Genomic DNA, 25,101 nt, shown 5'->3' on the forward strand with positions numbered 1-25,101 from the left:
GGCCTTTGGCGTTAATGTCTCCTCTCTCGGCCTCAGTGGCCTCATCTGTGAAGTGGGCGGGTCGGTCCCGTTAGTGAGGATTCAGTAGTACGACGTCTGTGAGGACTCGGGGTGTGCCTGGCATTTAGGGGTGCTCCGTGCACACTACCTCTCCATTACTGGACGGGCCGGGAAGGGTCAGAGACGTGTGCGCCCACATCTCAACGTGACTGCATCTGTCTCCGGTGGAGAAGACAGAATGCAGGGACAAGCCACTCCAGTGAGGCCGGTGAACCCGTTAATGTGAACTTATTCACAAGGAAAGGGGACGCCAAATTAAATTAGAGCGACCTTGCTTCGCGTGTGGAAGATGGGCTCGGTCACCCCCAAGAGCCTCCCGCATCCATCACCCACCCCAAGGGGGAAATTACGAAGAAAAATGAAGGAGCCGCTCCCCCACTGCTCCTCCCCCTGGTGGGCAGACTCCACACTGGGACAAAGCGAGGGGAAATGGGTTGCTTCTTCCCCAGAGCCTTCTGTCCTCCGAGCCAGGTCCTTGGAGCAGGGACCAGTGCCCGTAAGTCCTGGGGGCCTTGGGTCCAGCCACCACCCTGGGTGACCTTTTGGGACTGACCCTGCCCTCAATCCCCAACCCTGGGACAGAGACCAGCAGGGCACACCCAGCATTTCCAGGGCTCGGGCCTGGATGAGGGGTGCCGTTCGTCCCCATGAGGTGCTGGGCATTGTGACGGTGGTGAGGGCACAATACCCTTTTCCTGCCTCGAGCTCTTTGCAGGTCGTAACGGGCTCGCAGGTGCGTGTGCCCAGCGTTGTCCACCTAGTAACCGGCAGACGCAGGCAGGCAGGGCCAGGGGTCCTCAGAGGAGCTTGGGGCGTGCGTGCGGGCAGCAGGGGACGAGCAGATGTCGGGAGAGCGGGAGACTTTATCAGGACAAGGCCCTCCCCCGTCTTAGCTCCCTCGGGGAGGCCGTGGGTTCGGGACCCGGCCCCGCTCTTCCTCAGTGCGTTTTCCTCCAGCACGTTCTCCCCAGGCCTCAGTTTGCCCGTCTGCAAACTGGAGACGGGCATGGCACCCGCCTCACAGACTCGCGGGAGGCGGGCTCAAAGCGGTGCACCTGTCGCAGCGGTCCGCGTCGTCGCCATGGCTACAGCGAGTGGTTGCCGTGAGAACAGGGGGTTTGGGCTGTGGACCAGCCCGCCCGCCCCCTCTCGCAGCGTCCCCCTTTGTCTGCGACTCGGCTTCGATTGTGAGCGCTGTGGTCACAGGAGATCTGGGGCCCGAGGTGGGCGTGGGGCAGTGGTAAGACCCAGCCCCTGCATGTCCCATGCAGGGCGCTTGGCCTCCTACCCAGGTAAAGGGGAGGTCTGTCCGACTGGGGAAACCGAGGCAGGCTCCACATCTGCCCTTAGCGGCTGAGTGACCTCGGGCCCCTGTGTCGGCCAGAGGGCCTGACGCATCCCGCCCTGTGCCTTGGCCTGTCCAGTGCTTTTAAAATTTTCGAATGTGCTGGCGGCATTCGAGGCCGGGCTGTTCAGTTTCTGGGTTCTGGAGAGAGCGGGAGGTGGGCCGGGCCGGGCCAGCCTGCCTGCCTGGGGTGCTGTTCCGTCTGGCCCACTGCGGTTTGAACTAGTGGTGCCCGGACTTGGCGCGGGGCTGGTGCTCGCTGACCGACACCGGCCGTGGGAGCCGGAGCCGGGAGCTGGGAGCCGGGAGTCGGGCACGGGGGCTGAGGCCCCGGCTGCGCACGGCGCCCAGGCGGGTGGTCGGTCCGGGCGGGGCTTGGCGCCCAGCACACAGCGCCGTTCGGGGGGCTGGATGCAGGCGTCCTGAGGCCTCCAGTTCGCAGTCCCTCCCAGCAAGTGCTGTCACGTGTGCTTCCTGGGGAGGTGGGTCCACGGCCCCCAAAGGCAGCCTCGCCTGGCGGGAGCACCCTGATTGTGAAGGAGCATAGGGGTGCTGTCGGCAGACCAGAGCCCCTCACCCCGCGGCCAAGGCCAAAACGCCCAGTCCGGCTGTTCTCTGCCGTCCGGGTGGGGGTGAATCAGCCACTGGCTGGGGAGCCTCCGCTGCACCCCTAGAAGCCTTTGCGCCTGGGCATGATCCTGGTGTCCAGCCCGGCCCCGCTTAACCCTGCCTCTTCGGGCTCGTGGCCTCAGGCTGCCCTTGTTTCCTGTGGCTAGGGAGCTAGTGGGTCCCCCATACCCAAGGGCACCTTGAGCATGCGCCCCCCACCCCCGAGTGATGAGCACCCCGGCACTCGCAGCCGCGCTGGGCGGGCCTCCCTCGCCGTGGGCAACCGGGGTGGACCTGGGTGATGTCCAGGGTCGCACAGGCCACAGCAGACACTCAGCGGCCCTGCTGAGCCTCCTTCCTGCTCCGGGCCCAGACCCCTGGCCTGCGGCTTCTGGAATGTGGACCTGAAATTAGTCACGCTTTCTTTTTCCAAGAGTTCTCCCCTCACGTCATGTGGATTTCTGGGTTCGTGACTTCGTGGGGGTGCAGCCCAGGGACCTGGGTGGGCACGGCAGTCAGGGGCCCATGCTCCTCTGGGGTGATTCTCTCACTGTGGACCCCAGAACCCTGAAACCAGATCCTCCTGTCTTCTCGTCCCTGCCTAGCATGGTCAATGGAGAGCTGTGGGGGGGGGGGGGGCGGTTTTTCACACCTCCGGGGCCTGCCGGGGCCTCCCCCACTGCTCCCCGTCAGTCCCTGTGGGGCCTGCGGCTGCCACGTAAGCCACCTGGAGGAAGGCAGCAGCCCCGCCTGGGCTCTGCGGGCCGCCGGGGCCAGGACAGGGACAGGGACAGCCCCGCACCTGCCTCCGCTCCGGCCCGCCGTGGGCAGGCCCCTGGGCGCCGTGGGAGAGGGGCGGAGGGTCCCAGCTCCACCATCCAGCCGGGGCGAGGAGTGCGTCAGGTTGGGGGGCAGGCATTGCAGGCCCCTCCGAAGAGGGGGGCGTGGGTGTCGCACAAAGCCAGCCTGTGTGTCGCCTGAATGGGTGGCTTTATCTAACACAGGACCTGGGCCCTTCAGAATCGGGACAGGCCGCCCAGGCCTCGGACCCGCCTGTCTGGGGAAGGTGTGGCCACAGTTACTGGGTCCGAGGCCACAGGCCTGGCCTTTGCCCAGCCCAGGCCCTGGCCACCTCATGGGGACGTGAGGGTGTCTGGAGGGCAGAGGGCAGTTGAAGGCTTGCCTGACCTCCCGCCGGGCCGGGCCCCAGCCTTCCCAGGGCTCGGGAGAGTGTCAGCAAAGTCCCTGGCCAGTTCCTCCTCCCTCCTGGCTGCTCCAGAGTGAAACGGGAGCACAGCCCCACCTGGCCAGAGCCAGGGCCCAGCCGGCTCCGAACCGGGCTCCAGGTGCGGGGCCCCAGGTGCAGGGGCGGATGGCCAGTGGGTGGCCAGGGAGGCAGGGCCACCGGCTTTGGGCCCGAGGGCGGCACGATTCTGTCACTGGAGCCCCGCTTTGGGGTGAAGACTTGGCTCTGTGCAGGGATACTCCCTGGGTTCCTGTCACTCATTCTTGGTCGCGGGGCGTCCTGTGCACGTAGGATGTTGAGCAGCGCCCACGGGTGCCAGGAGCAGCCCCCGCTGCGGCAGCCCCTCGTGTCCCCTGGTGCACTCGGCCCGGCTGGGCGGATGTGCGGAGGGCCGTGGGAACGTGGGAGCCGGGAGGGGCCAGCGTGGAGGGCGCCTGGGCTCTGTTGGAGGAGTGCCCACGGTAACGTCCTCCCAGGACGCACTGCTTTCTGGCTGGACGCCTCGGGGAGACCGAGGCTGGTGGGGCGCAGGGCCCCGACACAGCACCCACACCTCTTACCCGGCTCGTGGCTCGCCGCTCCCCCCGCCGCCCCCTTCAGCTCCGTCCGTCTGTCTTGGAGGAAGAAAGGGCTGGGCCAGGGGCCCCGAGCTTGGACCTGTGCCCTGGGGGCCTCGGCTAGGAGCTCATTAGCGCCCGTGGCACTGGGGAGTCTTTCTGCCCCGGTCTGGGGAGGCACGTCCCCCTGCTTCTCGGGCAGGACTGGCGGGCAGGTGGCCTTGGGCTGGTGCCCCCTCTGCCATGTCCCCAGCCGTCCCGGCCGGACCAGCGCCCAGCACCTCGGCCACTGCGGGGGGCCCTGCTGGCACCGACCACGGCCCCCGAGCCCGTGACGCAGACCCGCCCGAGTCACAGAAGCCTCCCCGGCTCCAGGGGATCAAAATCATCTCCGTTTTCCAGCACTGGAGGGTTTTTTCACCTTCAAGGGGAAAACAAAACCACGAAAAAAAAAAGTGAGGGTCACAGCCGCCGGGCTGGGGTGTCTCTGCGGCCTCTTCACCGAGGGGGGTCCTCACACACCCCTCCCTGCCGAGGGCGGCGTGTGTGTGCGTGTGTGTGTGTGAGGTGTGTGTGTGTTGGGACACGTGTGCTGGGGTGCGTCGAGTGTCTGGGTGCCCGTGTGCGTGTGCGCATGTGCGTGTGTGTGAGGTGTGTGAGGTGTGTGTGTGCATGCGTGTGTGCTGGCGCTCGCGCGTCTGGGGCGCGTAGCCGTGTCGGGGTGCCGTGTGCTGCGGGCGTGAGGCACCGGGCGGCGCGGCCCCGGGGTCTCACGTGGCCCTTGCCTTGCAGCGGAGCTGGAGTTCGTTGAGATCACCATCATCGTGGTGGTGGTGATGGTGATGGTGGTGGTGATCACCTGCCTGCTGAGCCACTACAAGCTGTCCGGACGCTCCTTCATCAGCCGGCACAGCCAGGGCCGGGGGAGAGAAGACGCCCTCTCCTCGGTGAGTGCCCCGCCCCTCCGGTCTGCGCCCCGAGCCCCCGGGGAGGCGGGACAACCCTCACTGGTGGGGTGGGGTGTCCTCTAGGGGTGTCACAGGACCTGGGGTATGGAGGCTCAGCGGGGAGACAGTCAGCAGCCAGCGGGGGGCAGCTAGCAGGCGATGAGGAGGGCCTCTGGGTCCAGGCGGAGGCTGCAGGGACAGGGCAGAGGGAGGGGCGCCCAGCCTTGGGGCCGTGACCCAGACAGAAGGGAGGGGCCCTTCCGTTCCCGCCGGTCCCCTGCAGACATCTGGCCCAGGCTCTCAGCGCCTTGGAGGCAGCAGGTCACCCGGGGAAAGGACTTCCTGGCCCCGAGTTCAGTGCCAGCTCCGCCGGTCCAGGCCGTGCGCCCTGGGACCAGTCTCTGACCCATGAAGCAGGGCTTCGGTCCCTTCTTTGTGTGGAAGAGGCTGACGAATGTGCCACCTCCCAGGCGACTCAGGGCTTAGTGCTCAGGCCTCCCTCGTCCCTGCCCTACCCTGGTCCCCTCCCTCAGCAGGTGGGCCAGAGGGAGGGCCGGCGTGTGTGTGAGGTGTGTGTAGCGTGTGTGTGCATGCATGTGCGCTGGCACTCGTGCGTCTGGGGCGCGTAGCCGTGTCCATCTCCACGTGGTCCCTGTCCCTGGGCTGGCGATGCCTAGCTGGGCAGCCTGGGGCAGAAGCTGGCTGGGAATTAGGGAGGAGGTGGCCCGTGGGCGGGTGCACGTCTCCGAGCCCATGTTTGCTGGGCTCTGGGAGGACAGCGACAGAACAGGGAGGCGGTGCTGGGTGTGGCCTCCGGTGCCAGGGGACACCCAGGGGTGGCGGCCCTCCTCCTTCTGCGGGGCCGAGCTACGGCCCCGACAGGCCCGGGCATCTCCCCTTGCATCAGGGCACAGCCTCGGTCCGTCACCGGGTCGCGGCCTCTCTGGTCCCTCCGAGCCTGGGTGCCCCAGTTCGAGGCCCAGCGTGCGTCCGGAGGGCACGGCGGCTCTGAAGAAATCCGCGCTCACCCGTGTGCTTCATTGTTGCTGCCGTTACCTTGGCGACGGCCCTGCGGGCTGCGCCACGAGGCGCACGTCTGCTGAGTCTGCACGCGGGTTCCCAGCCTGGGAACCCCGTTTACAGAGCAGAACGGGGGCGCCCAGAGAGGCAGGAGCTCTAGCCTGGGGCCGCGCAGCTTGTTGGTGGCAGTTTGAAGAGCCCACAGCCCGGTTTGTCCCGCCTCGGGTGCGGGGGCCGGTGAGGGTGCCGTGAGGGTGCCAGCAGCCCCGAGGCATGCCCCCGGGGTGGCTCTCTCCCCCACCGCCCATCCTCGGGGGTGCGTCTACAGACTGCATGGAGCTCGCCGTGCTCAGCCACCCCGTCCCGTCTCTGCAGTCGTGGGAGGATGAAGTTAGCCGAGCATCGGGGAGAGGGCAGCCGCTCCAGCGGGAGGCACCCTTGCTTTCTCGGAGAAGAGACAGCCCCGCGGGCGGCAAGCACCCAGGCGCCCAGATGCAGTTGGGGATTCAGGCCCTGGTTCTCAGACACCTGGGGCTAAAAGAAAGTCCCCCCACTCCCCATCTACCCAGCCGTCTGCGCAGGCCCCTGGGGACGCCCGGCTGGGTAAACACGGAGACTTGTTAGGGGTGCAGTACACGTGGCAGCTCCCCTGGGGGCCTCCTGCCAGACAGGGCACATCTGAGGAGTCCCGGCCCCGTGACCTCCCAGAGAGACCCAAACGCCCGCTGTCTGCCTGTCTGCACGTGGCTCCAAGGTCACTCCTCCCCATCTCAGCAAATGGGATCCCCGTCTACCGAGCTTTGAGAGTCAGCGATGGCCACTTCACCCACAGCTCCCTGGGAAGGCGGGTTTGTGCCCTGCTCAGCACAGGTGGAGTTGGCCGAAGGCTCAGCTAGGGTCTTGGATGGGGCGATTGTTTGTCCTCTGCCCCCAAACCAGCCCCGCATGGGTCCCCTCCTCCCACAGGGCCCGTGGCTATGGCCTCCAGGGAACACAGCCGCTTGGCCTTCGTGGGCCCTTCCCGTCGGCCTGGGTCCTAACCAGTGTCCTGCTCTTTCACTCTTTCAGTAAATACTCAAGAATTACACAGTATTTGGCTTGCGAAGCGTGGCGGATGGCGGTCCCATTTACTGAGATGGGAAGGAGCGAAGCCGGGGCGTTCAGGGGAAGAATCCAGAGTTCCTTCTGGCTTCGGGGGGCTGTCGAGCAGGCGTGTGGCTCGGAGTCGAGGGTTCATCAAGATACAGACTAGGGGCTGGCTGCCTGCTTTTGAAAATAAAGTTTTATTGGTACACGGCCACTCCCATTCCCATGGCATCTTTTACTACAGACTGTGGCCCACAAAGCAGAAAATATCTTATTCTCTGACCCTTTAAGGAAACAGTGTATGGACCCCCAGGTTAGATGGGAAACCATGGCAGACTGGCTGACCTCACTGTGAGCAAGGAAGCTTTGAGAAAGATGGAGCCCGGGTGTCCGGGAGAGGAGGGGCAGGAAGGAGCTGCCAGGAACAACCTTTGGGGGTCTGGCATTTGCACCCAGAAGGAAGCGGGGGGCCATCCACTGGGGGGCCGTCCACTGAATCAGGGAACACGGTGAGCAGGACTGACCTCTGGCGAGTGCAGTGCGGGGTGTCCCTCCAGCAGAGCCAGGCTGAGTGAGGTGCTGTGGGGGCCGCTGGACCTCCAGGTGTGCGAGTTGGAGGCGGGCACCTGTCGAGGACAGTGGGTGGTCGTGGTTCTGTGATGGGGCCCCCGGCACTGATGGGTGTTTTCTTAAGGTCCCTGGGTGATGCCGCTGTGTGTGGCCAGCTGGGGAACCCCGGGGCTAGGGCTCAGGGGACAGGGTGGGCGGCGGTGGGAAGAGGTTGGTGGCCGCATGGTGAAGGGCCGGGCACCGAGGGCCTCGTGGGAGGCTTTCTGGCACGGGCTCATCTGGGTCGCATTTCACCCGAGCCAGCCTTGGCAGCTTGCGCCCCTCCTCAGGGCTCCCGAGTCCACTGGGGGGCCAGTAGTGTCCCCCCTCCTGCTTCCTGGCACACACCTGGGCGGTGCCAGGGGCCCCGCTGGGGGCCGCAGAGCCCGCCAGAACCAGCCTGAGCCAGAGCGCACCTGGAGGCAGGAGGGTGAGGGGTAGGCTCCCAGGGCAGACCCCTGCTGGCCAGGCCTCTGCTGGCCTCACGGCTTTGTTGGCAGATGAGATAGTGCTTAGAGTTTAGCACAGTTGCTGGCATTACGAATGTCAGTGACAGAACGGCCAGGGATGACCATATTGACAGTAACGGTGGCTGTCTGCGCTCTGCGTCCCCCGCCTGGAACATGCTAGACCCCACTGAGTCCTCACGGTTTAGTGCGCTCCTGCTGGGACAGTTTTGAGAGACACAGTGCCCCCTAGTGGTCACATCAGAAATGGCAGCCGGCCGGGCGTTCCTCCCCAGGCTGCAGGTGAGAATCGTCTTAACTGGAACCCTGAAGGAGACTAATGGGGTGACAGGTGGGTTTGTTATCTTGCCTGTGGATGCCTCCCGGTATGCACGAACGCCAGAACTTAACCAAGTTACATACCTAGCACATGTGCAGTTGATTATGTCGTCAGTTTCATCTCAAGAAGGCTAATTTTAGTGTTTAGAAGGACACGTCCGTACCCCCAGGCCCAGCGTCTGGGGTTGCCCTCGGATGAACTGCGCCTGGCGCGGGCCCCGCTTTGCTGACCTTCGGGTCTCTCCCCGTGAAAAGGGATCTCGGCGGGCAGGAGGGGCCCTTCGTCCGTTAAGAGCCGGCGCCAGCAGCGGTGTCCCGCTGGGTGCAAAAGGAAGGGCCTGGTGTCTGCGGAGTGTGCTTTTTCCGTCCCCTTGGCCCCTCCGCAAGGTGGGCTCACTGGGCCCCCAGCTCCGTCTGGTGGCTCAGGCGCAGGTCAGGGTGGCCGTGGCAGGGCAGGCGGGAGGTAGCAGGGGCCAGGGAGTCAGTCTGTAGTGCCGCTGAACTAGCACGGGGGTGTGTCGCTCACCCTCCACAGCGCCCGTGGGCAGGCCGGAGTCCAGCGCCAGCCCCCCGGGTTCCTGGGAGATCCGCAGGCCTCGCCGGGAATCTCAGGACAAAGGGTGGGAGGTGGCAGCTGCATGCCCAGCACCTGGCCCAAAGCTTGGCACAGACATGGCTCCTCGTCCACGTTGGTTGACCATCCTTTTGTGGCAGAGCAGCTGAGTTGGGCATTTTTCTTCTTAGCTCTCCTGTATTTCTTCACCCATAAACTGGGCTCAAGAGAAGGAGGGCCAGACAGATTATAAAGAGCAAAATAAATATGTAGACAGAATAATTTCCAGACGCAACAGATACTGTGAAGGAAATAATCAGATGACAGTGTGTTTCATGGGAGAGGGGCCCTGCAGGGACCACTGGATTTGAAAAGCAGGGGTTGGCCAGGCAGTGGGGTGGCCAGTGCAGAGGCCCTGGGGAGCACACTTCGCATGGCTAGAGAGACGGTGGTGGCCCCCACTGTCTTCCTGTGCTCGCTGAGGGCCACGTGCGCTATGAGGAGTTGGTATGTTCCACTCCTTAAGTTCTGGAATTAAGTGACTTGCCCAAGGTGGCCCAGAAAGCAAGAGGCGATCAAGGGCTGGAGGACCAGCTCAGACCAGCTTCCTTATCAGCCAGCTCGCAGTCAGTTTGGAATTCTTCTGAGTTCCATAGAAGCTGCTGAAATGTGTTGCGGAGGGACCCGCGAATCAGCCGGATGTTCTGGAAGTGTGAGTGTAGAGGATGCATTTTCAGTGGGTACCGAGAGAGAGTGCCAAGGCGATTGCCGTCACATCCAAGAGGTGTCCAGGGCCCGGGGCAGGAGATGGGCAAGAAGTCAGGGTCCCGGCCAGGCTGGCCCTCTGCTCTCCCACCTCTGTCATTCCGGTGACTGGTCCCTCTCCTCCCCATACAGGAAGGATGCCTGTGGCCCTCCGAGAGCACCGTGTCAGGCAGCGGAATCCCAGAGGTGAGCCCCAGTGCTGCCTCCCCTCCCCCGCCGTCCCCCTACCTCCCCTCTCTCTACTCGCCCTCAAGGCTGCCCCCCAAAGGGCCCCTCCGCCAGGCCAGAGGTATGCGCCTGCTAGAGCAGTGACTGCTGAAGTCTCACACCTCTGCCCTTCATTGAAGAAGTGTCCTTGGCCACCGGGACCCTCCCTTCTGGACAGTAGGTGCAGGGAGCAGCTCGTAGTCCCTTTGACAGGGGAGCCATGAGGCTGCTGCCCTTTCAACGCTGACGGCCACATGTCAGGGCCCCCGTGGGGTCAGGGCCAGGCTGGGCTCCCGGCTCAGCGCCCACCCTGCCCCACCTGCTGCCCCCCCTCCCCGTGCCCAGCGAGCAGAGCCGCGGTCCCGCCCCCAGGAGGCCCTCACTCTGCTCCGCCCCCTCCAGCCACAGGCGTACGCCCCACCGAGGCCCACCGACCGCCTGGCCGTGCCCCCCTTCGCCCCGCGGGACCGCTTCCACCGCTTCCAGCCCACCTACCCGTACCTGCAGCACGAGATCGACCTGCCGCCCACCATCTCGCTGTCGGACGGGGAGGAGCCGCCGCCCTACCAGGGCCCCTGCACCCTCCAGCTGCGGGACCCCGAGCAGCAGCTGGAGCTGAACCGCGAGTCGGTGCGCGCGCCCCCGAACAGAACCATCTTCGACAGCGACCTGATAGACAGTGCCATGCTGGGCGGCCCCTGCCCGCCCAGCAGTAACTCGGGCATCAGCGCCATGTGCTACGGGGGCGGCGGGCGCATGGAGGGGCCGCCCCCCACCTACAGCGAGGTCATCGGCCACTACCCCGGGTCCGCCTCCTTCCAGCACCAGCAGAGCAGCGGGCCGCACCCCCTGCTGGAGGGGACCCGGCTCCAGCACGCACACCTCGCGCCCCTGGAGAGCACAGCCACCTGGAGCCAAGAGAAGGATAAACAGAAGGGTCACCCCCTCTAGGGACCCGGGCCCCAGGCGGCGGTGGGTAAAAAGGCGAAACACTCCGCACTTCTTATGAGAGGAGGACCGGGTGACACACGGGAAGTGTGCGCGTCACCAGCCCCTCCCCACCTCTCTGTGTATAAATATTTACGTGTCCTGTCTGGTCTGAATGCATAAGCTAAGAGAGCTTGCAAAAACAACAAAAACGAAAACAACAAACAAACAAAAAAAACCACGTTTCTTTGTTGAGCCCTGTCTTGAAGGCAAAAGGAAAAAAAAAAAACAAAAAAAAAACCCGCCCTAATCTTTTCTGTTTCTAGTCGAGCTACGTGCGTGAATGCTTATTTTCTTTTGTTTGTTTATGATGATTTCACTTAACTTTAAAGACATATTTGCACAAAACCTTTGTTTAAAGATCTGCAATATTATATATATATAAATATATATGAAATAAGAGAAACTATGTGCAGCGGCAGGAGTATTTTTGTATTAGAAGAGTCCTATTAAAAAAAAAAAAGTTGTTTTCTGAACTAGAAGAGAAAAATGGCCATTTTTGAGTGCCAACTCAGAAAGTGTGTATTACCTTGTAAAGAAAAAAAAATTACAAACAGGGGTTTAGAGTTATTTATATAAATGTTGAGCTTTTGCACTATTTTTTAATATAAATATGGCAGTGCTTGTTTGATGGAGACTTCTATCAGGTCTGTCGAGAATTTTAAGGGAAAAATGTTGAATTTCGACGTCAGGCAGAGAGGGTATGCTCCACACGGAGCCTGGGGAGAGGCCTCCGGCCGGGCCCCTTTCCTGCAAAGCGGAATCTTCTGTCCAGTGAGTGGTAGGTGGTGACCTCGTTACACATTCCCTCCCGAAGGGGACACACATTTTTCCCCTCTGGGCCAGGACAGTTTTTGGATCACAAACAAAGTATAGGAAAGTCACTCGAGGCACCAAGTTCCAGGCAGTGGCTTTGCCTTTTCCGAAATGAAAATAAACTTACTGAAGGAATTTTAGTTTTTCTTCCCATTTTTTTCGGCCACAAAGGTCCCAGTAGGAAGGGACTGAGGTGGTCCTCGCAAGCCGTCGCTGTGTTGCCAGTGACCCGCCTGAGGGGCGTAGACGGCTTGTTTGTGCAGAGTGCTCTGGTGGCGAGGTCGGCGGGCTCCAGAACTTGTTGGCCGAGGTCCGTGCAGTCCACCGGCATGTAGGAAAGGCCCAGGGCATTGGGAATAGGACCGCGTCCCTGTATCAATTCTCACTTGACAGGGCCCATCAACGGAAGGCCAGGGGCGACACCGGGACGCACACAGGTTTCTCCCAGGACACGCGGAAGGGTTGGAAGCAGGAAGACAGGCCCACCGCGAGCCTGTGCTTGATGCTCCAGCAGCAGAATTCTCTACTTACGTCCATTCCCCACCCCCCCGGAAATGGTCACGTTTGACGTGTTTGTGTATGTGTGTTTTCATGAGCATCTTTCTCAGACACGGCTGTGTGCCAGGATGTTAGTAGGTTCGGGTGTGGCGAGTCCCCCTTGGGTGGCGGTGGCATGCAGTGAAGAAGCGTGAGTGGGCACACATGTGCAAGTGGACGTGGCAGTGGCTGAAGCAGGAGACCCTCCAATACTCTCTGGGGTGGGGGGCCCCCAGCTGGAAGAGCACCCTCCACCCCACGGGGGCATCTTCCATTTTCGGCAGAATGCCAACTGGCAAAGTAACATAAGAAAAAGGTATAAGAGGCAATAACTGTTGTTCTTTAAGCAACTTTTTTATTACTTGAAAAACAGACAACCTGAGGATGGTGTTGATGTTCTGACCATCGGAACTCTGTTTATACACACGTTTTCAGACGTGGCGGCCCACGGCCACAGCGTTGTCTGAGCGTCACCAACCAGCCCGGCAGAAAGCGTTTGTACCTTAACGGTGACACCCGCCTCTCCGTGGGGTCTTCCGCCTGCGCCTTGCTTCCCTCTCGCACAGGAGTCTTTGAAAATGTCGTGCAGAGAAATCGATACAGTTTGTCCTGAAAGGTACAGGGACACATTTATAGGTACCATTTTTAAAAACACATCTTCATGTGGAGCGTCTCCCCAGTGCCTTAGTGAAGAAGCAGTCGGCGCTCTCGTCACCGGGCCGGGCGTCCCGCGTGGTGCCTGGCGCACTCGGGCAGCCGAGGGCGGCGGCTTCTCTCCAACGTCCCCGCTCTCCCGTGTCGTGCCCCACCCGCCCCCACCTGGGATGTGCCTCGCTTGGTCAGGACCCCTCCTACCCTCCAGCCTCCCTGCCCAAGGACCATATTTAATGCTCATCTGGGCCAAAACCTAGACGTGGACCTCGGCTGTGTGAGGAGCATCAGCTGGTCTGGAGCCGAGGTCCCGGAGCCAAACCCCAAAGCCGGCCGCTTGGCGGCGTGGTCCGTGTCTGCTGGACCTGCAGCCAGCTAGAGGAAGGAAGCCGGAGTGGGTGACCGGCCTCGGCCGGCTTGAGGGTGAGCACGCCCCTCCGAGCATGTCCCGGGCATTGCAGCCCAGGCCACCCCTCAGGCCACCGGGCTGCAGCGCCCCTGGTCTTTGTTCCCGAAAGTTTGTGGGGGTGCAGTTTGTCAAAGCCAGGGCGCATTCCAAGAAAGCTGGTGGTGTGTTTCTGGAAGCTTCCACCGTAGCTAAGCTCTTGGTTTCTCTGTGGACCCCAGAGTGTGAGGGGCACGCTCTTAACTCTAGATGTGGGCTGGCATGCTGTTGTCTTTGAAAAGCCTTTGAGCACCCCTCAGGAGGCCCCCTTTTTCCAGTAGAAAGTTGGGGGGCTGTCTTCAGAAGTGGCTGGTTGAAGGGGGGACCAGGTTGGGCGCAGCTTTCTCAAACCCTCACGCTTCAGTGTTTCCCTGCTTGTCAATCACGTTTCTCACCCCACCCCCTAAGCCCCGGTCTACGCAGACGCAGACGGACTTAGCAAAGTCCACTAAGGGTCATCCATGTTCCCCAAAGGCCCAGGGGTTTTTCAAAGAGCCGAAGGCGAAGCAACGCCCCCGCCGGGCGAGCACGGATTCTGTTCCTTGTCCACGTCCGTCTTCTCTGTGACTTGTCCATTTCGGAGATTTCGTTTTCCCCGTGTGCAACACAAAGAAGCTTCCAGGTCCACAACACATCCATCCCAGTGATCCGGAGAGAAATTTGTTTTGCCCCCGGAATCCGCACCCCGGATCTCGCTGTGCTCCGGGGCCGAGAAGGACGCCGTGTGCTGGTGCCCGCTGGCCCGCCTGACCCCTCGGTGGCCGTGGGGCGGCGACGCCTCCGCGCGGTGTCCCTGGTGTGGGAACCGCTCTCCCGTGCAGCCCTGTCTCCCGAGTTCCGAGACTTCTGTCAACTCGGTGGCGCGGCCGGGTGCAGCCCCCATGGTGCGGCCGGGTGCAGCCCCCACGGCGCGGCCGGGTGCAGCCCCCACGGCGCGGCTGCGTGAGACTCTGGACTCGGACGCCGGGCCCGGGCCTGATGGAATGCTTGTGTATCCGTGATCATTAGTGGAATGATGGCGTTCTGGAAAGCTGCAATACTTATACAATAAATTTTACAGTTCTTTGGAATGAGGCTTTTTAAAAATTTTCTTTGGTCGTTCCCTTGCCCCCACCCCCCTCAGCAACAACCCCAGGTGCGTTAAGTGGGGAGGAAGCGGTCCCCCGAGCTGCTGTGTGACCTCGAACAAGTCCTTCCACCTCTCTGTCCCAATGCAGGGAGCCCAGTGAAAAAACACTTGCTCAGGCAGGTGGCTTCAATAAGCTGGCAGGGAGGGAATTTGGTTTAAAAGAATTTCCAAAACTGCTGACTTTTCCTCCCTCTTGGAAAATCGTTAACCGCCATAGCACGGTGAAAGCTCTGATCAGGTCTGCAAGAATCTGCGCTACGTGGGGTTCTTCCGGAAGTAAACCGAGACGTGCCCCTGTCTGAAGGGGTGTAGCACGGTCGTCTCCCCGGGGAGACGGTTCAGGGAGTCAGCAAGAACACAGCAGAAGTGGGGCACAGAACCCCAAAAGGGACGCGGGGTTCTCAGTGGGGCACCTGCAGTGCCCGTGACAGTGATGCTTATTTATTTCTCTTTACTGTCCGGTAAAGGCTTTCGAAAAGTCCACGTAGACCGAGTAGGTGACCCGCGGGGACGCCCAGGGTTGGGCCGCAGCCCCCAGGGTTTCCGAGGCTGGGCCGCGCAGGCGCGTAAACCTCCCTCTGGATCCGGGCAGAGGCCGTTGCGCGTCCGCCTTACCTGGTCCCTCTCTGGCGCAGGAAAACCTCAGATCACGAAGAATCAGGGAGAAACCTGAGAAGCGCGGGCCTCCTCAGCGGTGGCCGCGGCGGGCACCACGGTGCTGCGCGCCCGGCCTGGCGCTGGTGTCCGAGCGCCCCTCCCTCGGGGTCGCTACCTCGTTGAGCTTCAGTCGCCTCACCTGTAGAACGAGATGATGGTGCCTGTGAGCTGGTGGCACCTGGTGTCCGGTGGTACCTGCAAGTCCGCAAAAGGGTCCCTGCCACACACAGATGTTAACCGCTTTTATTATTAACAGTAGTAGGCTCCCAGGGAGGGTTTCCGTGCAACTGAACGTCCCGGAAACCTCTGGATCGGTTTTCAGGTCCTGGGCTGGGCGCACCTCTCCCAGGAGGTCAGGACAGAACAGAGCCTTTCCCAGCTGGGCAGGGGAGTCCTGTGCTCTAATAGAAAGGAGAACCCCCCCCCCCGCCCCCACCCCTTACTATGAGTACAGCTCAAGCAGATGAAGCTGTATCAGCACACAGAGATTGGAATCAGAACGGCTGATATTTATGGAGCATCAGCCAGGCGTCAAGCACCATGCTAAGTTCTCAACCGAAAGTGGCTGCTTGGTTGGGTGCTGAGATGGCTGCTGGGGGTCCCAGTGCTCTGACCTAACCCCTGACCTTGAACGCACCCGGCGCCACAGCACAGTTTGGGGCAAGAGGGGGCTGTTAGGAGTGAGAGGGAGTTTCGTTGGAGGCTGGATTTTGAACTTAGGGCTATTGGAAAGGAAACAAGGCGAGAGGACGAACCAGGCACCTGCAGGCGCAGAGGCTGTGAGGGGACCCCGCGAGGCTCCTGCACCGCTGGGCAGAGCAATGCCCCAGCTGGGCAGGGTGGTGGGCGTGGTCCGATGAGGCGGGGAGCACCGAGAAGCACCGCCCACACTGTAAGGACCACCCATAGGTAATCAGAATGTGATTACCAGGAGAAGGGCCAACGGTTCCATTTAGAGCTGGTCGGCTAGGCAGGTGTCGTGTGCCCACCGCAGGGCCGGCACCACCCCGGGGCCAGCCGCACCCCAGGGACGCCTCAGCTGTGACTGTCTGGAGCCCATTGTCTCGCAGATTTCATGGTGGGGGTTTATCTTGCGGTTTCAGTTCTCTGATGAGTAAAGGCCGGTTGTTAATTTTTGGTTTGTTCACCTTTTTATTTTTTTTTCCCCTTGTAAGGGTGAGAGTGGTGGTTTCAGGCTGGTTGCATGTCAGAACTGAAAACGAAAAGTTCCTGGTGTCTTTTTTTGTTTTTTGTTTTTTTTTTTAAGTTTTAAAAGGTGAGATGAAATTCACATACCATTAAATTCACCTTTTTAAATGTACAATTCAGCGGCTTTTATATACTCACAAAGTTGTGCGACCGTCACCACTAATTCCAGAAATTTTCATCATCCCCAATGACACGTCCCTCCCGTTAGCTGTCACTCCCTCCCTCTCCCCTTCTCCAGCCCCCCGCAACCACTGAGCTACTTGCTCTTTCCATGGATTTGCCTGTTTGAACATTTATGTAAGTGGAGTCATACAACATGAGAGCTCATGGTACGCGTCTGGTTTCTCTCACTTAGCATAACGTGGTTAAGCCTCGTTCATGTCGCAGTGTGTATCAGTACCTTCCTTTCGGTGGAGTAATGCTCCGTTGTGTGGATGCCTCACACGTCCAGCCATCAGTTGATGCACGTTCGGGCGGCTTCCACTTGCTGGTTATTACAAACAAAGCTGCCATGAATATCCACAGACAAGGTTTTTGTGTGAACATACATTTTCATTTCTCTTGGCTATAGACCTCGAAGAAGAGTCAGCTGGCTGGTCGCAGGGTAAGTTGGTGTTTACCTTTTTGAGGAACTGCCAAACTATTTTCCTCGTCAGCATCACCATTTACACTCTGCCGGCACTGTACAGGGTCCCACTCCTCCACGCCTGCCTTCACTGCCGTTTGCTATTTCCCTTTTTAGAAATTATTATTATTAAGGGCATGTTAGCGGGTGTGAGGTGGTATCTCATTCTGGTTTCAATTTGCATTTCCTCAGTGACTCAGTATGGTGAGAGCATCTTTTCACGTGCTTATTGAATATTTGCATGTCTTCTTTGTAGAAATATCTGTTCAAATCTTTTGCCCATTTTTTTTTTTTTTTAATTTGGGAGAGTTGTCTTTTCATTGTTGAGATGTAATGTTTGTTCATGTATGTCTTTTCATGGTTGAGATGTAACGTTTGTTCATGTATTCTGTAGAGTTTGTGGAAACGTTCTGCCATTCTTTGTGTTGTCTTTTTACTTTCTCGATAGTGTTTTTTGAAGCACAAAAGTTTTTAATTTTCATGAATTTCAGTTTATTTTTGTTTTTTTGGTTGTCTTTTTTTGTGGGGAAGATGTCATATTTAAGAAACCATTGGCCAAATATAAGTTTATGCAGATTTACACCTGTTTCTTCTAAGAGTTTTATAGGTTTAACTATTTTATTTAGGTCTTTAATCTATTTTGAGTTAATCTTTGTATTTGACATGAGGTCAGGGTCGAAACCCACTCTTCTACGTGTAGATATCCATGTAGTTTTCCTTGCGTCATTTGTTGAAAAGACTGTTCTTTTCCTTATTAAATTGTTTTGGCATCATTTTCTAAAATTAATTTACCATAAAGGTATTGGTTTACTTCTGGTCTCTTAATTCCATTCCATTGACCTATATGTCTCTCCTATGCCAGTACTACACAGTCCTGGTTATTGTAACCTTCTAGTAAGTTTCGAGAAGAGTCTATCCTCTAGTTTTGTTAATGTATATTAAGATCGTTTTGCATATTCTGGAACCCATATGAATTTGATGACCAGCTTTTCAATTTGTGCAAAACAGCCAACTGGGATTTCGGTAAGTATAACACTGAATCTGTAGATCAATTTGGGGAATATTGCTGTCCTAACGATAAGAAGTCTTCCTATCCATGAATGCAGGAGGCCTTTCTGTTTATTTAGACCTTATTTAATTTCCTTTCAGTGATGTTCTGCCTTCAGCATATAAGCCTTACACTTTTTCTTTTTTTGGCTCAATTTATTTCTAAGTAATTTATTCTTTTTGATTCTTTTGTAAATGAAAATTATTTTCTAAATTTTACTTCTGAATTTTTCATTGCTAGTCTATAAGGAAGAATACAGTTGATTTTTATATAATGATTTTGTATCCTGAAACCTGCTGAACTTGTTTATTAGGTCTAAATTGTTAACTCTTAGAACTGAAAAGCAACAAGCTAGAGCTGAGCCAGCTCCCACGCCACCAGGCCCTGACGAGCACCTGTGGTGTTAGGAAAGTGTCTTTTTCCACCATCAAACTGTTTGTCTGTCTACTGATATTTCTTTGAAGCAGATTCTTCTTTCCTGGTTCATTTCCTGATAGCTCTAAATCAAGAGGGAAGAAATTAGTTCCCAGTTCTTCCACCCAAAGCCCCAGAATTGAATCCCATTGGTCTGGCATATGTCATGTGCCCATCCCTGAGCCAGTCACAACAAAAGAGTGTTCTGATTGGCTAAGTTTGAGTCACATGCCCTGGAGAGGGGGTCAACTCACCCCCCACCCCTACCATCCACATGGATGGAGAAAGGAGAGAGGCGGTTCTCTAAAGGAATTGGAATGTTTTTACCAGAAGAAGGGGGGTGGGCGCTTGGCAGCTAAAACCAGTAGATGCCGTTACACTGGGCTGGGCAAGTAATGCATCAATACTGAAAAAAGAACCTTTTTTTTTTTTTTAAACATGCAACAGTCTCGCAGTGTGCGGACGATGCATCAGGTGGGGATGGCAGGAGTGCCTGAGCCAGCACTGCCGCTTCTGACTGCGTCGAGTTGGTTTTGAGTTGATATTTGTTGAAATTGTTTCAGCATGTGTGTCTGGCTTCCTGTCGCGGGCATAGACGGAACGCTCGGAGTGAGGAAGAATGTGTGAGCCAGCGAGGGAGGCAGAACACACAGGAAGCCCGTGCCAAAGCCGCGCCGCGCTTTCTCTAACACTTTGTGCAGTCGTCCCGAAGTAAAAAAAGAAAACTGTTTCTAAAAATAAAGCGAAATATGATAAAAGCTTTATAATCAGACGATTTGGACCAAATGATGGGTTTGGATGTGCAAAAACATGTTTAAAGCAAATATCTATCCTCATGCGTGCGTGTGCACGTATGTGTGTGTGCATGTGTGCTGGGACTCTGCCTCCCCGCCCCGTACCTCCTCTCCCATTTCCCCTCCCCCATCTTCCCGTGTCTCCTCTTTGCGCCCCTCCTCGCCATGGCTGGTACCCCTGGAAGCGGAGGACTGAAATGATGAGCAGCTTATTAAAAGGCTTTTATCGAGCTCGAAATAAATGTGTCTTTGAAAGCATCTGACTTGAGTAAGTTTAAAAATAAAAATTTTTAGTTCATGGAATTAGAGTCCTACCTGCTCTTCGTAGGTGTGACAGATGCTGGGGAAGCCACAGAGTGTGGGGTCTGGGGCTGGCTCTGTGGTCATTTGATCTAGATTCAAATCCGCCACCCCCCCACCCCAGCCCACCCTACCCCGTGTCTCTTTCCAGCAAGTTAACAGTCACAAATGCCAACCCACCCATGTCCCCTCAGCCATTCCCATTTCTCTCCACATGGGTCTAACCTCCAGCCGAAAGCACCCGTGTCCTGCTACCTCAGGCTTTCTCTGGCTTCTGGAAGCTTCTCTGCTCACCACGCAGCAGGCCAGAAGTGCTGGGAATTGTCGCCCTGGGCAGGGCTTCACTAGTGGTGGAAGTAGGGGATGAAGACCCCAGCTCCCTCGCCCTCGGTGGGGAGCCCTGAAGTGATGCTCCCCCTCGCCCCGGCAGTCCCAGGGCTCCCCAAGGCACTGAGCCCCAGTCGCCCGTGAGGTCACTTGCTTGTCGGCACACCCTTCGTTAGCCTCCATCTTTCCCCCGGCCTACCACCCGCTGTCTTCCTAGCGGTCCCCACTGTCACCTCCCACCCAAATACACTGCTCGAACTCAGGTCACTGCCTCAGGTCTGCTTCGGGGGCACCCAGCCTCAGGCGACAACACACCGCACAGCCGGGGTCAGGAAGCAGGCTCTCAGAAGACACCTCGACCTTGGACTTCCAGCCTCCAGAACTGTGAGAAGGATTTTTGTTTAAACCACTTGGTCTGCGGTGTTTTTGTTCCAGCAACTGAACTAAGACAGGCATACTCAGTCGAAGAAACCTTAGAAAACAATGAAATATCAACCTGATAATTCATACGGGGTAGCACAGACCTGGCCAGCACGGAAAGGACTGAACCCCACTTTCCTACTTGCTAGCTCTGTGATCTTGACCGGTGTATTTAGCAGTCTCTCTGCGCTCCAGTTCCTTGTCTGTAAAATGTGGATGTAATATTACTCTCTTACCGTATAAGATTGCCTGAATGATGCAAAGACATAATGTAAAGTTCTGGAAATGGGGTCCACAGTAAGCTCTAAATAAATTTCACTTCCTGTTCAGTACTAAGTTTTTCAGGAAACATCTTTGCATTGAACTTGAGGGTAGGATTCTCATTTAAAATGAAAGGAGGTAACAAATTAACACATAGAAGTGTTTTGCCCTAACCAGTACCCCAAGTTCTGAAGCGCCCCACCCACACCCACAACCCTAAGCGACTCCTGTCTCTTCTGAGGTGTGTCCTCCCATTTCCCCATTTTACCATCTGGGCAGAGAAGTCTCAGCACCTCATCTTTCAGACGCCTTCAGAAATGGTTGAGCTTCAAAGTACAGGGGAGAAAAACACTGCAAAATCAGAATCAATAAATGTTTAATTAAACATCTAGAAAACCTAATACATCAAGTTCATTAATTGTCCCATTTAGTCACCATAAAAATTTCACTACACTTAATTATATTTGAAACAAATTTATAGGTGAAATCATTTCACTTTGCGAGAATTCCCAGGAACCCTGGACACTCAGTGGAGAATTTTCGGCCAATTGTAATTAAATTAGTTTCTTATAGGCGAACAATTTTTAAAACAAAATTATCAAAAAACCATTTAATTGTAAAAGTCAGATATGAATTCGTTTTACTGCATTTGCTGAGATACGGCGAAGGGCTTTCTTCAAAGCATCGGTGGGGGAGGGAGGATGTGAAAACGGCCCAGGGCCGGCCACGCGCCCTCTCCGCTGGCCACCTCCGCCTCCGCCTCCGCCGTGCTCAGGCCATCTTTCCAAATCCCCATCTCGCCTCGGATCAGGATCTTCCGGTGGCCCTTCCTCTGCCCCTGGGGAGAACTCCAAGTTCCTGCCACGACCTGGCCTCTGCCCATCTCCCTAACTCATGGACCACCTTCCAGGTCCGCTCCACTGGCCAGCGTTGCTGGGAGTGGTGGGGACCCCGCGACTCAGCCTGAGCCGCCTGTCGATCCCTGGACTGGGCAGTGTGATCTCTTCTGCAGTCGGAGTGGGAAGTGGGGCTGGGAACCAGTGAGGAATGCTTTCTCCTGCTGTCCCCTCCCCGTCCCCCGCCCCAACACAGGCGCCAGCATCATGTGGCCTGGGATAAGGAAGGCACAACGAATTAGTTGGTGAGTGACCAGATGAATAAATGGGGTTGCTCTGTCCCCTCAGAGAGGGACAGCTGGAAAGCAGCTAGTGACGCTGACCAGCTCCTGTCTACTGCGCATGTGCCACATGCTCAGTGCCCTGCTGGGTCTTTGGTGCCAGATCGACCTCTTCTAACTTGTGTGACAACCCCACAAGGTAGGCTGTGTGACGAGGGAGAAACTGAGGCTCAGAGGGAGTAGCGACTGGCTCCAGGCACAGAGTGGGGGCGTCAGGTCCAGAGCCCCAGGCCCGTCGGACTCCCGTGGACACGGATGACCCCTGGAGGCCACGGAGCTCTGCCTTGCAGGGCAGTGAACAGAGCCGGGGCAGGCCCGGGGTGGCGGCCTTCCACGCAGCCACTCTGCCTGGCTCGCAGCCCTCGCAACCTCGCACAGTCCCTGTCCCTCTCTGGCCGCCTCTGGTTCTCTGACCTTCGCCCCGGGCCAAAGACACGTTCATAATGCGAGTTGGGTGCTTTCTCACTGTTCGCGCCCACCCCTGAGGTGTTCGCAGAGGCCACATGAAAACAACGTCCAGCCTGCCCGGTGGAAGGGGGACTCGGATTTGCCAACACGATGCGCCAGCGTAAATATCTCTCTGTTAAAAGAGAAAAAGAGACGTTTAAGGACTTAAGCTCTGGAACATGTCATTATCATCTGGTTTAGGTGGAGAGTTCTAATAGTTTCCAGAAAAACACGAGTCGTGAAAAAGGAGTGTGCTTTCTGAGGTAAAAAGAGATTTGGGTTCTGGCAGACCGTGGCGCCATCTTGGAACCCCTGTGACCTTTGAGGCCCTTCCCAGGTGGAGTAAGGCGGCACTGGGACCCCCGCCTCCTGTCCCCTCCCCTTCTGCCGTCCACGCTGGACGTCAGCTCTGAGAGCCTGAAAACTGCCTTGAACTCGGCCTGACCCCTGCTCAGCAAATAGGCCCCTGCGAATGGCCTGATGGCTCAGAGGAGGTGTCCTCGCTCCTTCTTTGGGGGACAGCAAAGCCTTGCAGTGGCAGGGACAGCTGGGAAGCCTCCAATAACTGTAGTCCCCTACTTTTAAGTAATGGAACCCTCGATTTTAGCCGAGCGCATTGTGGCCCAGCCTCTCCCTTGCCCGGCCATGAGACGAGGAGGATGTCGGGGGAACGTGTGTACGACCCGCGAGTCTTCCTAAAGGGGCGAGACCTGCTGTTCTTCCCTTTCCTCCTTCCTGCCGGAAGGAATGCAGACGTGATGGCGGGAGCATCAGCAGCCGTCTTAAAGCAAGGCCAGCCTGCAGAGCAACGAGCTGGAAGGGGCCTTGGCCATGACACTGTGGCTCGGCACGCCGAACCTGGACCACCTACCGGGCTTAGAGGGCAAAGAAAGAGGCGTCTGGACTGTGTAAGCCACTGACATTTGGGTTAAAGACGATGCTCACAGTCAAAATTATCTTGAAAATCTTTCAAACTGGGGAGAGAAATACAAGAGAATCGAAATCTTTAAAAGGGAGAACCCCCTCAGTGCGGAGAGAGGCGCGCAGGAGGTCCGCGGCCTCCAGGAGTCCCGGACGCGCCCTGGACTGCGAGGAAAGGAGGAACTCACCCGCATCATGCTGGGTTTTCTTTCTCTCTCGCTTTTGTTTTTTTGTTTTTTTGTTTTTTTGTTTTTTGTTTTGGTCTGGTGCCTAAAGCGATGTTGTAGAGCTACATCACATCACATTTTCTAACTTATGCAAATTTAGTGAGCACCTACTAAGTGTCATATAGACATACCTTCTCTTACTTATTATCTCGACTTTATAAAATACACGGGCGCAGAGAGGTGGTGTCCCACAGCTAGGGGGCAGTTAGAGCTCAGAGCCAACCTGCCCTGAAGAGGAAGGTGGAATTCCGGTCCAGGCAGGACCCCCCCACCCCCACCCCAGCACACTCAGCCTTTCTGGCATGGTGGCTCCTGCTGCAGGTGCTAGGGACCACTGAGAGCCATGGGGGAGGCCTCAACCGGCTTCAGGATGCGACAGGGGAAGGGGGGCAGTGGGGACAGGAAGGGGCCACCTAAACACTGCCCAGGTGATTATGAGGGTGCTAGCCTTCACCCCGAAGCACAAATGGTCCTTCCAGAAGCCAGATGGCCCCTCAGGATCAAGCTGGGGTCCCTTAGGCTGACCTGCAAGCCCACCAGGCCACACCATGGCCCTTCCGCACTGAGGTGAGGGGCTTGCTGGAAGGGGCCTGAGCAGGAGGGGCCACGGAGGCAGGCGAGAAGCGGGGAGGACTCAGCCAGATGGAGTCCCGCGTTTCTCCGGGGCGGGGGTGATGGGCTGGGGTCCCTGCTCCACCAGAGGGACCAGGGAGAGGTGGGCCAGGGCCCAGGCCCGTGAACGAGCGCCACCTGGTGGCCAGTCGCAGGCGGCGCCTCCCAGTGTCCACTCAGGGTTCAACCCAAGCCCCTTCCCCAAGGGCGCCTCCATAATCGTCCTCAACACCAGCAACGACCCCTCATTTAAAATCAATGTTGTCAGTTCATATAGAGATGCACGTTTCTTCGATTTCACATAAAACAGGAAGAAAACATCGTCGTGGTTTCCTGTTTTTATTGGGTTGTCAGACCTGTCCCCACCGCATGCTGGGGGCTCGGCCCCGCCCCCAGAGATTCGGATTCCTTTGGTCCGGCGGCGGCAGCAGCAGGCGGGGCATCGAGACTTTTCCCGCCTGCTTCGCAAAGGCAGCTTCGGGGCGGCACCGGGCACCCCTTGCCCCCCGCTGTTATCACTGTCCCCAGCCCCTCCTTTCGCAGAGATGCTGCGACGAGAGTCCCCGTGGCCCCCGCCGCTGCATGCTAGTCCAGGGCCTTGCGGAGCGGAAGTCTTGACGCTCTTGGCCGCCTCAGTGCCAATGTCTCCTCCTATTACCGAAAGAGAACAGCGGCTCTGGACCGCTCAGGGGCCACTGGCCTGTCGCAGTGTTTATGAACACGAAACGCGATGGGGCCTTTCTCCAGAACGCACGGGTCCCGGCTGTGCCTATGACTGGAGGAGCCCGGAGGCTCTGGCTGCCCCGCCGGCTCCCCCCGCAGCCCTCACCGCGGCGTTTACTAGATAAGTAGATGGGGGTACGGAGAGGCTAAATAACTTGTTCAAGGTCACATGGCCACTAAATCTGGGGACTTGGTTAGAACCCAAACATCTCTGTGGCCTTGGACAAGTGATCTCACCAACTCGGGCCTCGGTTTCCCCTCTGAGAAAAGAGGCCCGTACCAGTTCCTACCCTGTAGGTGAGTCAGGGCACAGGAGATCAGAGAGCACATAGTAGGTGCTCATGAAAGAGAGTCATCATATCCATCCGCGTATGACCGCAGGACTCCCGTTCACCCAGGAGTCTTGGTCTCTCTGTGGAGAGTCAAGGTGGCCATCGGCGGGCACTCGGAAGTTTGGGGGAGCCCCCGGCCGCAGGGGATGCTCTGGTCTTACGAGATCAGCTTCTTCTGGCAAACATCTAGTCAGAGGCGGCCACTTCCTCTTGCTCATCAATTCTGCTTTCGGTTTTCTTTCTTCGGAAAGCC

General features: G+C 57.8%; 2 protein-coding genes across 4 annotated transcripts in view; one reads left to right on the forward strand and one right to left on the reverse strand.

Moving 5' to 3' along the window:
• The window catches only part of PMEPA1 (prostate transmembrane protein, androgen induced 1), a 48,335-nt gene extending 36,608 nt beyond the window's left edge, over positions 1–11,727 (forward strand). For all 3 annotated transcript variants that reach the window (XM_016124918.2, XM_036229236.1, XM_036229235.1), the window contains exons 2-4: positions 4,610–4,764; positions 9,715–9,768; positions 10,192–11,727. In XM_016124918.2, the coding sequence (XP_015980404.2) occupies positions 4,610–4,764; positions 9,715–9,768; positions 10,192–10,740 (758 nt within the window). In that variant the 3' untranslated portion in view covers positions 10,741–11,727. The remainder of the gene's footprint in view (positions 1–4,609; positions 4,765–9,714; positions 9,769–10,191) is intronic.
• An 11,964-nt stretch (positions 11,728–23,691) lies between these two features.
• LOC118609962 lies at positions 23,692–24,893 on the reverse strand. The gene is made up of 2 exons (XM_036229240.1): positions 24,807–24,893; positions 23,692–24,444 (listed from the first exon to the last, which is right to left on the reverse strand). The coding sequence occupies exons 1-2, from the start codon at positions 24,844–24,846 to the stop codon at positions 23,816–23,818; spliced, it is 669 nt and encodes a 222-aa protein (XP_036085133.1). The 5' UTR covers positions 24,847–24,893; the 3' UTR covers positions 23,692–23,815.
• Positions 24,894–25,101: the final 208 nt, after the last annotated feature.

The sequence above is a fragment of the Rousettus aegyptiacus genome, unplaced genomic scaffold (assembly GCF_014176215.1).
Source record: "Rousettus aegyptiacus isolate mRouAeg1 unplaced genomic scaffold, mRouAeg1.p scaffold_m13_p_12, whole genome shotgun sequence".
NCBI classification, from domain to species: Eukaryota; Metazoa; Chordata; class Mammalia; order Chiroptera; family Pteropodidae; genus Rousettus; species Rousettus aegyptiacus.